Raw genomic sequence first — 15524 nt, forward strand, 5'->3', positions numbered from 1 at the left:
GGTCATGATCTCAGGGTTGCAGGATAGAGCCCTATATGGGGCTCCCATGTGAGCCTGTTTGGGATTCTCTTTCCCTCTCTCTCTGCCCTTCCCCCTAAAACTCTCTCTCTCTCTCAAATAAGTAATTCTTTAAAAATATATATAAATTGAAAAAATCCAAAATAAGAATTTTAAATGTAAATAGTCATGATTTGCTACATGACAAAATAAATTATTTGATTAATGTTACCATTACTTACTAGATATTTCATAATTCAAATTGTATTTGACTAAATTTCTTCTATAAATCCCACTAAGTTTTTTTTTCCAAACCGTTTATGCCTTTTACTACTTGTCAAAAACTTATTTACTTAAATTATGAAGGGAGGGGAAGCATTTCTATTGATAATCCCATTCCTACCAAAAAAAGAAATGAGAGTCAATTAAGTCAGAGAATAAATGTTATATGTTGACCCCTTCCACACAATATCCAATTCTATGTTTACATCTTGGAGAAGAAAATATATACAGATTCATACTTCATTTGTAACCAGTACTTTTCCAAAACTAAACTAGCTCATTCTATTTCTAAAATAAAGGTTTGGGGCACCTGAGTGGCTCAGTGGGTTAAGCCTCTGCCTTCGGCTCAGGTCATGATCTCAGGGTCCTGGGATGGAGCCCCACATAGGGCTCTCTGCTCAACAGAGAGCATGCTTCCCCCTCTCTCTCTGCCTGCCTCTCTGCCTACTTGTGATCTCTCTGTGTCAAATAAATAAATAAAATCTTTAACAAAAAAAATTAAATTAAAATCAAGGCTTAACTATGGAAATTAATAAAGATTATATGTAGAATAGATACACTACAGAAGAGTGCAGTTTTTGAGTATATTCAATTAGAAATATATAATTATCTATAAAGGATATGCTAATTAATTATAATCTCTTTATTTATAACTAAGTCTATCAAAGTACCAGCCTACCTCCCTACCTCACTGCCATGAACTCTATGACAAAATACTGTATTCATGTATGAAAAACACATTTCTTATAAAATATTTAGTAATTGAGGTCTTTCAGTAATTTTTAGAAATAAACATTTTATAATGTATTGATATTAAAACTCAACAAGTAAGAATAAACCTTGTCATTATATTAAAACTATCAATAACAAAAATATTCATGACATAAGTATTCATATCAAAGATATTTTGGCCAAAAGAAAAGGCAATCATTAGGTAAAAACAACAGTTAAAAAGTACAAAGTATCTACATTACCAGTGCATGCATTAAGTACATATTTTACCATCAAATTCCTCATATATAGAAAAATATCATGCAGTTTCACTTTAAAGACATGTTATAATGAATAATCTACTATAATAACAAACTCCTTTGTAATGAATAACTATATAAAATAAAGTTACGATAATTTACCATCTAATTTATGTCCATGATACAACCCAAGTAAATTCTGCAAGTGCCACTGAAAACCTGATTGATATTTGACTCCCATGTGCAGCGATAACAGTATCATTTCACTGGCAATAAACTGTTTACCTGCTGTGTAGTTTCTAAGGGTCGAATTCTTTTCTTCTCTACTTGAAAATCATCATTTTCATCTCTTTTTATGGATGCCTGTTTCTTGGCAGATAGCTTTGCAGCCAGCGTAGTTTTTTCAGGAGAGTCTTATATAAGAAGTCATAAAAATTAGCATAAAAAACTTACAATTAGGCAATTTTTCTAGGAAAAATTTGAATCAAGATGTTATGGCTTCTCAAAATTTCATTAACATATTTAAAACATGAAAAGTTCAACATGTTTAAAAGCATTTCTTTACTACTGAGTTTACTTAAAAAAGATATAACATTTGAGAAACAGGCTTTCAATAGCAAAGTCCAATTCTGCTTTAACAGGTTTATGTTTTTATAAATGACTCCCGATAATGTGGTTTAAAAAATACAACTATAAGTGTCTCACAAGAAAATGTATTTCACTTATATAAAAACCTTTCTTTACAGTTTCTCAATGTTTCTTCCCCACTAAGCTTCTACATGTTCTTTAGGCTTGAAAATACAGTAGAATCAAGCTCTTATAATCTGTCCTTTAATGCCACTACTCCGAAGATCATCAATGACCTCTTAATCACCAAATATTAACCCACTTAATAGAAGTGAACACTAGGTTTTTAAGAAGTCAAGTTAATATGCCCAATATGATACAGCTAGTAAGAGGCAGAGCCTGGATACGACTGACTCCTACTGTCTGACTCCAAAATCCAACAGTCTAACTTCTAGGGATACAGCCAAACTTAACACTATCTTCTTGAAATACCACAAGCACAATTCCTTTTTCCTTAATTTCTGTAACACTTTTCTTAACTGTTCCTATACATTGGTTTCTCCTTTTCCCTAAATGTGAGTGTTCTTAAAAGTACCTTCCTTCCTCTCAGCTCTTCTCTATACATTCCCTCCAGTCCCAGGGCCTGTATTCATTTAACAAGCATTTATTTTACTGAGTCCATACAATTTCAGACACCATGGAAAACAATGAAAAAGAAACAGCTTCGGGCCTTAAAAGATTTACAGACTATTAGAGGAGAAAGCCCTAAGAGCAAGTCCAATATTATTTTCAAAAACCAAGTTTGAGTCTGTAAAACCACAAGTAAATCTATGCTACACAGCATTGATTTTCAAGCTTTTTCTGAGAGGACTATATTTTTTAAAGAAATATTGCTTAAAATTTTGAAAATAGAATAAAAGACCTAGAACTTCCCTGATTCATTGTCCCATCCCCCCAACAGGCCATATTTTTTCCTATGACTCTTAGGAACACAGTTTAAATACCATTATATTCTAGGGGCACCTGGGTGACTCAGTCAGTTGGGCGACGGACTCCTGATTTTGGCTAAGGTCATGGGATAAGCCCTGTGCAGGCTCTGTGCTGGGCATAGTGCCCACTCAAGATTCTCTCTCTCAGGGGTGCCTGGGTGGCTCAGTGGGTTAAGCGACTATCTTCGGCTCAGGTCATGGTCCCAGGGTCCTGGGATAGAGTCCCACATCCAGCTCCATGCTCAGAGGGAGTCTGCTTCTTCCTCTCTCTCTGGCCCTCCCCCCACTCATGGGCAGGCGTGAGATCTCTCTCATAAAAAAAAACTTTAAAAATAAAATTCTCTCTACCTCTGAATCCCCCCCACCCACCACTCACATTCTTGAGTCCTCTAAATAAATTAACACCACTATATTCTAAAATCTTAATGGTCTTGTCTTTCACACCTAGGTCTTTTTGGGGGGGGCGGGCTATACAATTCCATTTTATTAGTATCAGACACTGGGCTTAAAGTTTTACATAGATCAACTCCTTCTACCATCCCATGAAGTAACAAGTATTATTTTACAATTGGGGAAACTGATACATAGAAAAATAGAGTAAGTGCCCAAGATAAACAATGGAATTGATTCCAAATTGGTTTCCAACATAATCCAATACCTTTAAGTTTTGTTTTGTCTTTAAGATTTTATTTTTAAATAATCCCTACACCAAACACAGGGTTGGAATTCAAACCCAGAGATTAAGAATCTCGTGCTCTACTCACTAACCCAGCCAGGTGCCCCTTTTTAACCTTTTTTTTTTTTTTTTTAAGTAAGCTCTATGTCCAACACAGGGCTTAAACTCATGATCCGAGACCAAGAGTTCCATGCTCTGCTTACTGAGCCATACAGGCACCCAATATCTTGAAGTTTTAAAAAGTTATCAACTAATGTAAGCCCATTGTGAAAGATGTAAGCAAATTAAAAGTATAAATAAGAAACAGTAAAATGCCATCCACTTCCCTTCCTCCCTTCCCACTTGCTCATTTCTTATTCTTCCTCTCTGAAGTAATAGCTATTTATCTTTCAGCTTGAATCCTTCCGGATCACTTTTTTCTTTTTATCATTCTTTTTCATCATAATAAGTGTACTCTTTTATCCCTATCCTATTCCCCACCCTGCCCCTCTTCCCCTCTGGTAACCATAGTTTGTTCTCTATAGTTAAGAGTCTTTTTCTTGGTTTGTCTCTATTTTCTTCCCCTTGGCTCATTTGTTTTGTTTCTCAAATTCCACAAATGAGTGAAATCATACATTATTTGTCTTTCTCTGATTGGTCTAACATTATACTCTCTAGTTCTATATTGTTGGAAATGACAACATTTCATTCTTTAAATGATTGAATAATATTCCATCATATGTATATGTGTGTGTACACACACACACACACACACACACACACACACATATGTATATATACACACACACACATATACCACATCTTATCTATTCATCTATCAATGGATACTTGGGTTGTCATTATAGTTTGGCTATTCAGTTAATGCTGCAGTAAACATAAGGGTGCACGTAACCCTTTGAATTAGTGTTTTTGTATTTTGGGGGGTAAATACCCAGTAGTGCAATTCCTAGATTGTAGGGTAGTTCTATTTTTTATTCCTTTGTTTTTAAAGATTTTATTTATTTATTTGACAGAGAGAAAGAGAGCAAAAGCAGGGGGAAAGGGAGCAGAGGGAGAAGGACAAGCAGACCCCACTGAGCGGGGAGCCAAATGTGAGGCTCATTCCGAGGACGAGATCATAACCAGAGCTGAAGTCAGACACCTAACTGACTGAGCCACCCACGTGCCCCAGGGTAGTTTGATGTTTAATTTTTGGAGGAACTTCCATAATATTTTCTATTGTGGCTGCACCAGTTTGCCTTCCAACCAACAATGCAAGAAAGTTCCTTTATCTCCACATCCTTGCCAACACTAGTTTTCTTGTGATTTTTATTTTAGCCATTCTAACAGGTATGAGGTGATATCTAATTGTGGTTTTGATTTGCATTTCCTTGATGATAAGTGATGCTGACCATCTGTGCACGTGTATTGGCCATCTGTATATCTTCTTTGGAGAAATGTCTGCTGATTTTTGAGCATTTTGTCTATCCATTTTTTAATTGGATTATTTCTTTTTTGGGTGTTGAGTTGTATCAGTTCTTCACACATTTTGGATAGTAACCCTTTTCAGATATTTCATTTGCAAATATCTTTTCCCATTTAGTAGGTTGCCTTCTAGTTTTGTTGGTTGCTTTCTTTGCTGCATAGCAGCTTATTTTGATGTAGTACCAGTAATTTGTTTTTGCTTCTATTTCCCTTGCCTTAGGAGATGTATCTAGAAAAACGTTGCTATAGCCAATGTCAGAGATTACTGCCTGTGCACTCTTCAAAGATTTTTATGGTTTCAGATCTTACATTTAAGTCTTTGATCGATTTTGAGTTTATTTTTGTATATGGTCAAAGAAAGTGATTCAGTTTCATTCTTTTGCATGTGCCTGTCCAGTTTTCCTAACACCATTTGTTGAAGAGACTCCATTTCCCATTGTATACTCATTCCTCCTTTGACGAAGATTGACTGACCATGTAACTGTGGGTTTATTTCTGGATTTTCTGTTCTATTCCATTGATCTGTGTGTCTATTTTTTGCCAGTATCATACTACTTTAATTACTACTGCTTTGTACTGTAACTTGAATTGTGGAATTGTGGTACCTCTAGTTTTTTTGGTGTGTTTTTTTTTTTAAGATTTTATTTATTTATTTGACAGAGAGACGCAGCAAAAGAGGAAACACAAGCAGGGGGAGTGGGAGAGAGAGAAGCAAGCTTCCTCTTGAGCAGGGAGACCAATGTGGGGCTCGATCCCAAGACCCAGGGATCATGACCTGAGCCAAAGGCAGATGCTTAACGACTGAGCTACTCAAGAACCCTAGTTTTGTTTTTCTTTTTCAAGATTGTTTTGGCTATTGAAGCAAAACAATGATAGTTCTATGTCACATCAATAAGAGAAAGAATAAAAGCCACATATCATTTCAACAGAAGCAAAAAAAGCATTTGACAAAGTACAACATCCATTCATGAAAACCCTCTGCCATGCAGGTCTAAGGGAACATATCTCAACATAATAAAGGCTTTATATGAAAAACCCACAGCCAACATCACATTCAGTGGTGAAAACCTGAGGGTTCCCTTAAGTTCAGGAATAAGGCAAGGATGTCCACTCTCATCACTTTAATCAACATAGTACTGGAAGTCCTAGCCACAGCAATTAGACAAACTAAAGAAATAAAAGGCATCCAAATTGGTAAGGAAGAAGTAAAACTTTCCCTAATTGCAGATGACATAATACTATAAGAAACCCTATATAAGAAACTATATATACCCTTAAGACTCCACCAAAACTATATATACCCTTAAGACTCCACCAAAAAATTACTAGAGCTGATAAATGAATTCAGTAAATTTGCTGCATACAAAATCAATGTACAGAAATCTAAGCACAGAATGTACAGAAATTCTTACAGATTTATAATGAGGCAGCAGAAAGGGAAACTAATGATCCCATTTACAACAGCACCAAAAAAATAAAATAAAATACCTAGGAATAAACTTAACCAAAGAGGTGAAAGACTTGTACTCTGAAAACTATAAAACACTGATGAAAGAAATTCAAGATGACTCAAAGAAATGGAAAGACATTCCACACCCATGGGCTGGAAGAACGAATATTGTTAAAATGCCAAAACTATTGAGAACAATCTACAGATTTAATGCAATCCCTATCAAAATACCAACAGCATTTTTCACAGAACTAGAACAAACAATCCTAAAATTTGTTTGGAACAACAAAGGCCTTTCATACCTAAATCTTTCATCTGCCTGGAATGTATTTTTCTTTATGGCATAAAGTAGGACTCAAATGTAAATTTTTCATATGGATATCTAAGTACCACCTATTAAAAAAAATCCCTCCTTAGTCCTCTGCTCTGTAAACATACTTTTTTTTTTTTTTTTTTTTTTTTTTAAAGTAATCTCCACACCCAGCGTGGAGCCCAGTGCCGGGCTTAAACACACAACCCTGAGATTTAAGACCTGAGCTGGGATCAAGAGTTAGACACTTAACCAACTGAGTCGCCCAGGCACCCCTAGATGTAGTTCTATAAATAATCAAGTTTTGGGGCACCTGGGTGGATCAGTGGGTTGAGCCTCTGCCTTTGTCTCAGGTCATTGTCTCAGGGTCCTGAGATTAAGCCCCAAATCAGGCAGGCTCCCTGCTTGGCGGGAAGCCTGCTCCCCACCCCCTGCATCGCCTGCCTCTCTGCTTACTTGTGATCTCTCTGTCAAATAAATAAATAAAAATTTAAAAATCAAGTTTCTAGATACATGTGGAACTGAATTTGGATTCTCTATTGTTTTTCACTGGTCTAACATTGTGCTAATACTAAACTGTTTCAATTATAATAGCTTTATATATAAAAAATCAGGATATCTCATAGATCAATTCCTCTCACCTTGACCTAGTTCTTGAAGAATGTCTTAGTCCTTTGTATTTCCATATATATTTTAGAAAAGATTTTTGTAATTTTGAGCTCTGCAATTTTTTGTCAAACTGGTAAAATACCCACAGAATGAATCTAGATCTTGGTTCTCAACTGGGGCACTTTTAGGCACTTTTAACATCCCAAGTCCCACTCCAAGGGACACTGGGAATAGACATTCCCGGTTGTCACAAAAGGCGGGAATACTACTGATATCTAGTGGGTTGAGGCCTAGGAGACACTGCTAAACATCCCACAATGCTTATGCTTGTTATGGGGGACAGGACAGCCCCCATAACAAAGAACTATCCCGTTCAAACCATGATAGTGTCATTGTTGAGAAACTCTGCCCCAAATAAATCAAGGGGGGAGTTTGTATGGGCCCATTAAAGGGTAGGAAATATCCACCCAAAACAATAATTTAGTTTTAGAAAAACTGAATTGCCATGTGCCAAATAAGATTAACCCCAATTCATTTTTTTAAAAAATCACATTATTTGCATACAAAAAGGCTTATCTTCTTGTTCTTTATAGCAGGGGAGTCTGCAGGAAGTTTACCAAAGTCTTTAAAATATAAAGTTATAAAGAAATAAGATCTATCTAGAATATATTAAAAAAAAAAAAAAAACCCTCATAGAAATCAGTAAGAAACAACCCAATAGAAAAATGGGCAAACAAATAACAGGCAATTCACTAAAGGGGATATTAAAACTATCAGTAAACATATAAAAAGATGCTCAACTTCATCAGTCACCAGAGAAATACCAATTAAAACTCAGGCAAACACCATAGATGCACAAAAGCTAAAATTTTAAACTGGAAATACTAAGTGTTAACAGGTATGTTGAAAAAGTAACTTCCAGGGCCGCCTGGGTGGCTCAGTGGGTTAAGCCTCTGCCTTCGGCTCGGGTCATGATTTCAGGGTCCTGGGATCGAGCCCCACATCGGGCTCTCTGCTCAGTAGAGAGCCTGCTTCCCCCTCTCTCTCCGCCTGCCTCTCTGCCTCCTTGTGATCTCTGTCTGTCAAATAAATAAATAAAATCTTTAAAAAAAAAAAAAAAGTAACTTCCAAATACTGCTAAATGTAGGGCAGCAGGGTAAATAAATTGGTTCAACCACTTTGGAAATATTAGCAATATCTATTATAGCAGAACATAAGCACACACTATGGCCAGCAATGCCATTTCTAGGTATAAATCTAATAAAAAATATCCATTTGCACTAGAATGAACAAGAATGTTCATAATAGCATTAATAACCAAAAACAAAAACCACTCAAATATCTAACAGCTGTACAACAAATTAATATGCTGTAGAAATAATATATAAAAACTAGTACTATATACAACAACACCAATGAATCTCAGAAATACAATGTTAAGCGAAAGCAGACAGGCAGTACAATGTGCAAAAGTACACATATAATTACATTCCTATAAAGAGGTAAAAATCATCAGTGGTGACATAAAGGAGGACAGCAATTAGGGAGGGCCTCCACAGTGTAGGTTATGTCCCATGTTTTTTATCTAGGTGGTAGTTACAGGACTGTTTACTTTGTGAAAATTCATCAAGCTTATACACTTAAAATCCACACACTTTTCTGTATTTAGGTTATTTCATATTAAAGAACTTACTTAAAAATACAGAGTATCAGAATACAACCCTGACCACATCTGATTCTTCGAGAAACTATTCTAAGCAACTTTAACTCACAGTCACATTGAGCATATATTGACAACTGATTTTTTTACAAAGGCACAAGGCAGTGGATAAAACAGCTTTTTCAATAAATGACGCCAAACAATTATATATCCATATGCAAAATAAATGAACTTGGATCTATACCTCACATGATCTACAAAATTAAATTTGAAATATCTCAAACTAAAAGTAAAAGAACTCTCAAAACTTAACAATAAGAAAAAAAAAGCAGAAGATTTGAACAGACATTTCATCAAAGATACAGATGGCTAATAAGCACATGAAAAGATCCCCAACTGTCCTAAGTGATTAGGGAAATGCATATTAAAACCACAATGAGATACCACTACATACCCATTAGAATAGTAAAAAAGACTGACCATACAAAGTATTAACAAGGATGTAAAGAAATGAGAACTCCCAACCACCGCTAATGGGAATTTATGGTAAATATGGTAAAACCACTTTGGGAAACAGCTTGGAAGTTTCTTACGAAGTTAAACGTAAGTGATGTAGTCACTTCTAGTATTTACCCTCAAAAAACGAAAGCACATGTCTACAACAAAGACTTACACAGAAATATTCACAGTGGCTTTATATGTAATAGCTTAAAACTAGAAACAACTCTAATATCCATCAACAGGTGACTGGATAAACAATTTGTAGTAAATTCATACAATAGAATATTACTGAATAATAAAAAGGAACAAATTGTTGATACATGCAACATGGACAAATTTCAAAAGAATTATGCTAAGTGAAAAGCTAGACAAGCGTACAAACTAAGATTCCATTTAAATAAACTTTAAAAATGCAAACCAATCTACAATGACTGAAAGCAAATCAGTGGTTGTTGGGAAAAAGTGAGTCATGGAGGCTTGGGAAGGAGGAATAACAAAGGGGCATAAGAAAACTTTTGAAAGCGATGGACATGTTCACTACCTTGACGCTTTAAAGGAGGTACACCTATATCAAAAATTACCAAAGTGTACCATTTATATATATAGTTATGTCAAGTATATTTCAATGTTTGTTTAAAAAAAAAATACAGGTCGTAGGGGCACCTGGGTGGCTCAGTTGGTTAAGCATCTGACTTTGGCTCAGGTCATGATCCCAGGGCCCTGGGATCAGGACCCCAATGGGGTCCCTGCTCAGCTGGGAGCCTGCTTCTCCCTCTCCCTCTGCTGCTCCCCCTGCTTGTGCTCACTTTCTCTCAAATAAATAAATAAAATCTTAAAAAACAGGTTGTATATAAACATAAACCAGAATTTCTATAATTATCTCAAAATTAATTCCATTCATTCATACAATAAATATTTATCTAGACCCTACCATATTTCAGGCACTCTGCTAGGTACTAAAAATACAATGATAATAGGGAGAGGGTGGTTGGGTTATGAACATTGGGAGAGTATGTGCTATGGTGAGTGCTGTGAAATGCGTAAACACGATTCACAGACCTGTACCCCTGGGGCAAATAATACATTATATGTTAATAAAAATAATTTTAAAAAAATACGATAAGCAAACTGACATGGTCCCTGACCTCAGAGAGTATATAATCTGCTACAGGAAGCAGAGCTTGACAAATTATGTACACAGAAATACAGATAATACAAACTGTGACAAGTGCTATGAGGGAGAGGTGCACAGTGAGAAGACAGAACAGGGAAACCAAATCTAGTCTGACAGAAAGGTCAGTATGGCTCCTTCAAGGAAATGATATTTAAGCTGAGATCTAAAGGAAATTCAGGATAGATGGGACTTTCCTCAGAATAAATACTAACATAAGCAAAGTCTCTGAGGCAGGCGAAAGCATGATCCTCTTAAGGAATGGAAAGAAAAGCCAAAACTGCTAAGGGTCAAAACAGTATAGACAACACTATTGGTCAATTCTCCAGCATATATTCAACCACTTCTTCCTCATTCGTAACAGAATCATACTTTAGTTCAAGTATCTACCCTCCTCCATATATAGTCATATGTTTTAGAGGAAGATAACTCCATCCTTTGTTTTAGATGTGGATACTATTTACGGGCACCTGGATGGCTCAGTGGGTTAAGTGCCTGATTCTTGATTTTGGCTCAGGTTGTGATCTCAGGGTTATGAGATGGAGTCCTACGTGGGGCTCCGTGCTCATCAGGAGTTTGCCTGAGATTCTCTCCCTCTCCCTCTGCTCTTCCCTCTCTCGCTCTCTCTCAAATAAATAAATAAAATCTTAAAAAACAGAAAAAAGAGAAGTGGATGCCCTTTAGACTTAAGTCAGTTATGGCAACCTCTTTTCTTCCTGCCAGTGAATAAAAGATGACATAAGCAAAAGCAGGAAAAGAAGTTATTACGTGCTCTAACCACGAGATGGCACTTTGGACTAAGGAGCTATCAATGGAGATAGAGGTTTTCCTGGAGAAATAAGGAAGAACAAGGTGTATAGGATGTCTCCTAGGTTTTTGGCTTAGGTAAAGAATGGTTAATCCTTTCCATATACTCAAAGCCAAAGAAATATTTTTAAAAATTAATAATCTTGTGATATTCTTAGTATACTTACCTTAAATCTAGTATGAACTGTTTAAGGATCATATTTAAAACATACCTGATTCTCTACTCAGCCATAAAAAAGGACTGGACGGACCTAGAGAGTATTATGCTAATGAAATAAGTCAGACAGAGAAAGAAAAATACCACATGATTTCACTTATGTGGGGAATCTAAAAAACAAATGAATAAACAACAAAAAAGCAGAAACAGGTCCATAATCACAGAGAACAAACTAATGGTTGCCAGAGAGAAATGGAAGATACAGGCTTCCAGTTACAGAATGAATAAGTCACAGGGATAAAAGGTACAGCATAAGAATATAGTCAATGGCACTGTAATGACATAAGGCAATGGATGGTAGACACACTTTTGATGGGCACAGAATAACGCCTAGACTTGTTGAATCACTACGGTGTACACCTGAAACTAATGTATGTAATACAGTGTGTCAATTATACTCCAATTACAAAAACTATGTATATAAAAGGGAAAAAAAAGCTAGCAAAAAAAAAGCTAGCAAAAAAAAAATTTAAGCTAGCAAAATATCTGAATAAATTAAAAGTCAAGCCAAGAATAAAATAGTCCAAGGCTATCTATCATATGTGTTACCTAAAAATAATTCCAGAGAAATTAGGTGGAGATACATAGTCAATTATGCTAAGCAAATGTATCTTAGTTAAGTCTCACAACAGCAATAATTAAGGTGACTACATATACCAACAGAGCCCCGCAAAAATATGAACTACCTTGATAAGTTGATGAAGTGTCATTTCTTTCAGAAGGTGGTGTACTTGGACTGTTGAAATGATGTGAAGTTCCTTGGTTCAAATCAATGTTTGTAAAATTCTTTGAATGGCATGCGCAACAACATGATGGTGGTACTTCAGGTTTTTTACTTAAGCTTTCATCCACTGGCTTCCCTAAAAAAAAAAAAAAAAGAAAGAAAGAACCCAAGTTGTAATATTTCTCATTTAAAAAACTGCAACTAAGATGAGAAACCACCCAATTTGCCCAAGATTGGGAAGTTTCCTAAGATACAAGATTGTCAGTGCTAAAAGTGGAAAAGTACCTGGCAGATCTGGGCAAATTGGTCACCCTGTCTCCAGCATCAAATTACAACAAGAGAGAAACACCTACACTAGAAACACTTATAGAGAAGTTAACATCAATTTATATCATTTGTAAAAATCTGATAATAGTCAAAAATTAATAATGTTAACTAGCTGGGTATTCATTTATATTGAGATTTATTAAAATATCAAGCAGGGAAGATTAAAATAAAGACCTAAAGTATATTCTTAATTACTACTATTTCCCTGAAGAAATAAAGCTCAATACATTAAATAATGTAAATACATAAGGGCTAAATAATTTCCACTTTATATATCTATTTCAAATAGAAACATGTTTCATGATATATCAATTCTTTTTTTTCTTAAGGATTTTATTTATTTATTTGACAGAGAGAGATCACAAGCAGGCAGAGAGGCAGGCAGAGAAGAGAGGGAAGCAGGCTCCCTGCTGAGCAGAGCCCAATGTAGGGCTCGATCCCAACACCCTGAGATCATGACCTGAGCCAAAGGCAGAGGCTTAACCCACTGAGCCACCCAGGCACCCCTGATGTATCAATTCTGATACATGTACCAAAATCTATTTTAAGATCAACATTCAAATAAAACAGATAATTTTTAATACTTAAACAGAATACATAATTGTAATAGCGGTCTACATTGTGTGCCTACATGTATACTACACCAGATCTTAGCCAAAAGGCCAAGAAGCAATTGCCCACATATACAAAAACACAATTCATAGATAATAAAAAAAGTAAAAAGTTATTTTCTATGAACAGTATTGACATTATTTTCCCATCTGTACTACATACTAATTCTATTTTCAGTCTCCCATTAAAATTTTAGATTATTAACAGATTATCTCATTTTCCCCCAAAGAGTAACATCATTAACAATCAAAATGAACAAAAGTTATAAAATTTTTACTTTTTATTTTTTAAATCTTATCAGTAGCATGTTTCCTTTTAAACACACACACACACACACATATATAAAAATACATAAATACATACCTACATACACTTGTGCTTAACTTTAATTTCTCCTAATACTTTAAGTCAAATCCATCTACTACCTAACTAAAATATATCCAATACTGTATTTCAGATTCATTATGTATATTAGCAAGTATTTCAGATTCAGTATGTATATTGATGTATATTTGCTAACAAAAGCCTAGTAACATTTATTTTTCATAAAAATGAAATAAAATAAAATGTTACTAGGCTTTATTTTTCATAAAAATAAATGTTACTAGGCTTTTGTTAGCAAATTAAGTAAAAGTAATAGAAAATAATGTATTTATGAAAACAATATTACAATAAACTTTTGCTTGTCTGGCATCCAAACAAGTAGAAAAAAATCAACTAGAATGTTTTCTTTAGAGATTCTGTGGTCTAACGTTATAAGGAAGGGACAAATAAGCAAATATATTAAAGCATTTACTCAAAGTGATTATTTGTGTATGTTACAGCATCATGATAGGCCCATCTCTTTCATCTTTTACATATAAATTATCATAATCATTTTCATAATGATAACTAAGCATTCCAAGATTCTTATGTAGACTCTGAATCATCAAAGGACTATATTATGTTCAAAACTGTTTTAGAATTAACAACACATTTTGCTCAGTTGAAACTCTTTTGGAAGATATGTAACTTGGGGCAACTGGGTGGCTCAGTTGGTTATGTATCTGCCTTCAGCTCAGGTTATGATCTCAAGGTCCTGAGATCAAGCCCTGCATCTTGATCTTCTGCTTCTCCCTCTCTGCCACTCCCCCTACCTGTGCTCTCTCTTGCTAACTCAATCTCTCTCAAATAAATAAAATCTTAAAAAAAAAAAAAAAGGAAGATATACAACTTACAAAAAAATATCTTTAAAGAGAATCTGTAGCCAAACTATGGAAAGAACCTAGATGACCTAGATGTCCACCAAGAGATGAATGGATAAAGAAGATGTGGTGTGTATACACACACACATATACACACACAATGGAATATTATGTGGCCATCAAAAAAGCGAAATCTTGCCATTTCCAACAACATGGATGGAACTAGAGGGTATTATGCTAAACAAAATAAGTCAATCAGAGAAAGACAATTATCATATGATTTCTCTGATATGAGGAATTTGAGATGACGGGGGCGGGGGGGGGGAGGCACTGCGGGAAGGGAGGGAAAAAAATGAAATAAGATGGGACCAAGGAGGGAGACAAACCATAAGAGACTCTTAATCTCAGGAAACAAACTAAGGGTTGCTTGGGGTGGAGGGGGAGGAATAGGGTGGCTGGGTTATGGACATTGGGGAGGGTTATGTGTTATCGTGAGTACTGTGAAGTGTGTAAGACTGATGATTCACAGACCTATATCAAATAATACATTATTTGTATTGAATACACAATTTGTATACAAATAATACATTATTTGTACTGAAGCAAGTAATACATTATATGTTAATTTAAAAAAAAAAAAAAAAAGGAGCACCTGGGTGGCTAAGTGGGTTAAGCCTCTGCCTTCGGCCCAGGTCATGATCTCAGCGTCCTAGGATCAGGCCCCACATCTGGCACTCTGCTTGGCGGGGAGCCTTCTTCTCCCTCTCTCTCTGCCTGCCTCTCTGCCTACTTGTGATCTCTCTCTTTCTCTCTCTCAAATAAATAAATAAAATTTAAAAAAAAAAAAAAAAGAATCTGTACTTAAATTAGCTAACTAGGAGCATCTGGCTGGCTCAGTCATTAGGCATCTGCCTTCAGCTGGGGTCATGATTCCAGAGTCCTGGGACTGACCACTGTATCAGGCTCCCTGCTCAGCCAGAAGCCTGCGTCTCCCTCTTCCACTCCC

The 15524-nt window shown here is 35.6% G+C and overlaps 1 protein-coding gene across 1 annotated transcript in view; it reads right to left on the bottom strand.

The window, feature by feature from the left end:
- The window catches only part of LOC111151585 (BRCA1 interacting protein C-terminal helicase 1), a 181593-nt gene that overhangs the window by 162014 nt on the left and 4055 nt on the right, over positions 1 to 15524 (bottom strand). The window contains 2 exon segments of the mRNA XM_022509662.1: positions 1536 to 1663; positions 12358 to 12531. Coding sequence (XP_022365370.1) covers positions 1536 to 1663; positions 12358 to 12531 — 302 coding nt within the window.

Source organism: Enhydra lutris, unplaced genomic scaffold (assembly GCF_002288905.1).
Source record: "Enhydra lutris kenyoni isolate GAN:26980312 unplaced genomic scaffold, ASM228890v2 scaffoldscaffold26, whole genome shotgun sequence".
Taxonomy (NCBI): Eukaryota; Metazoa; Chordata; class Mammalia; order Carnivora; family Mustelidae; genus Enhydra; species Enhydra lutris.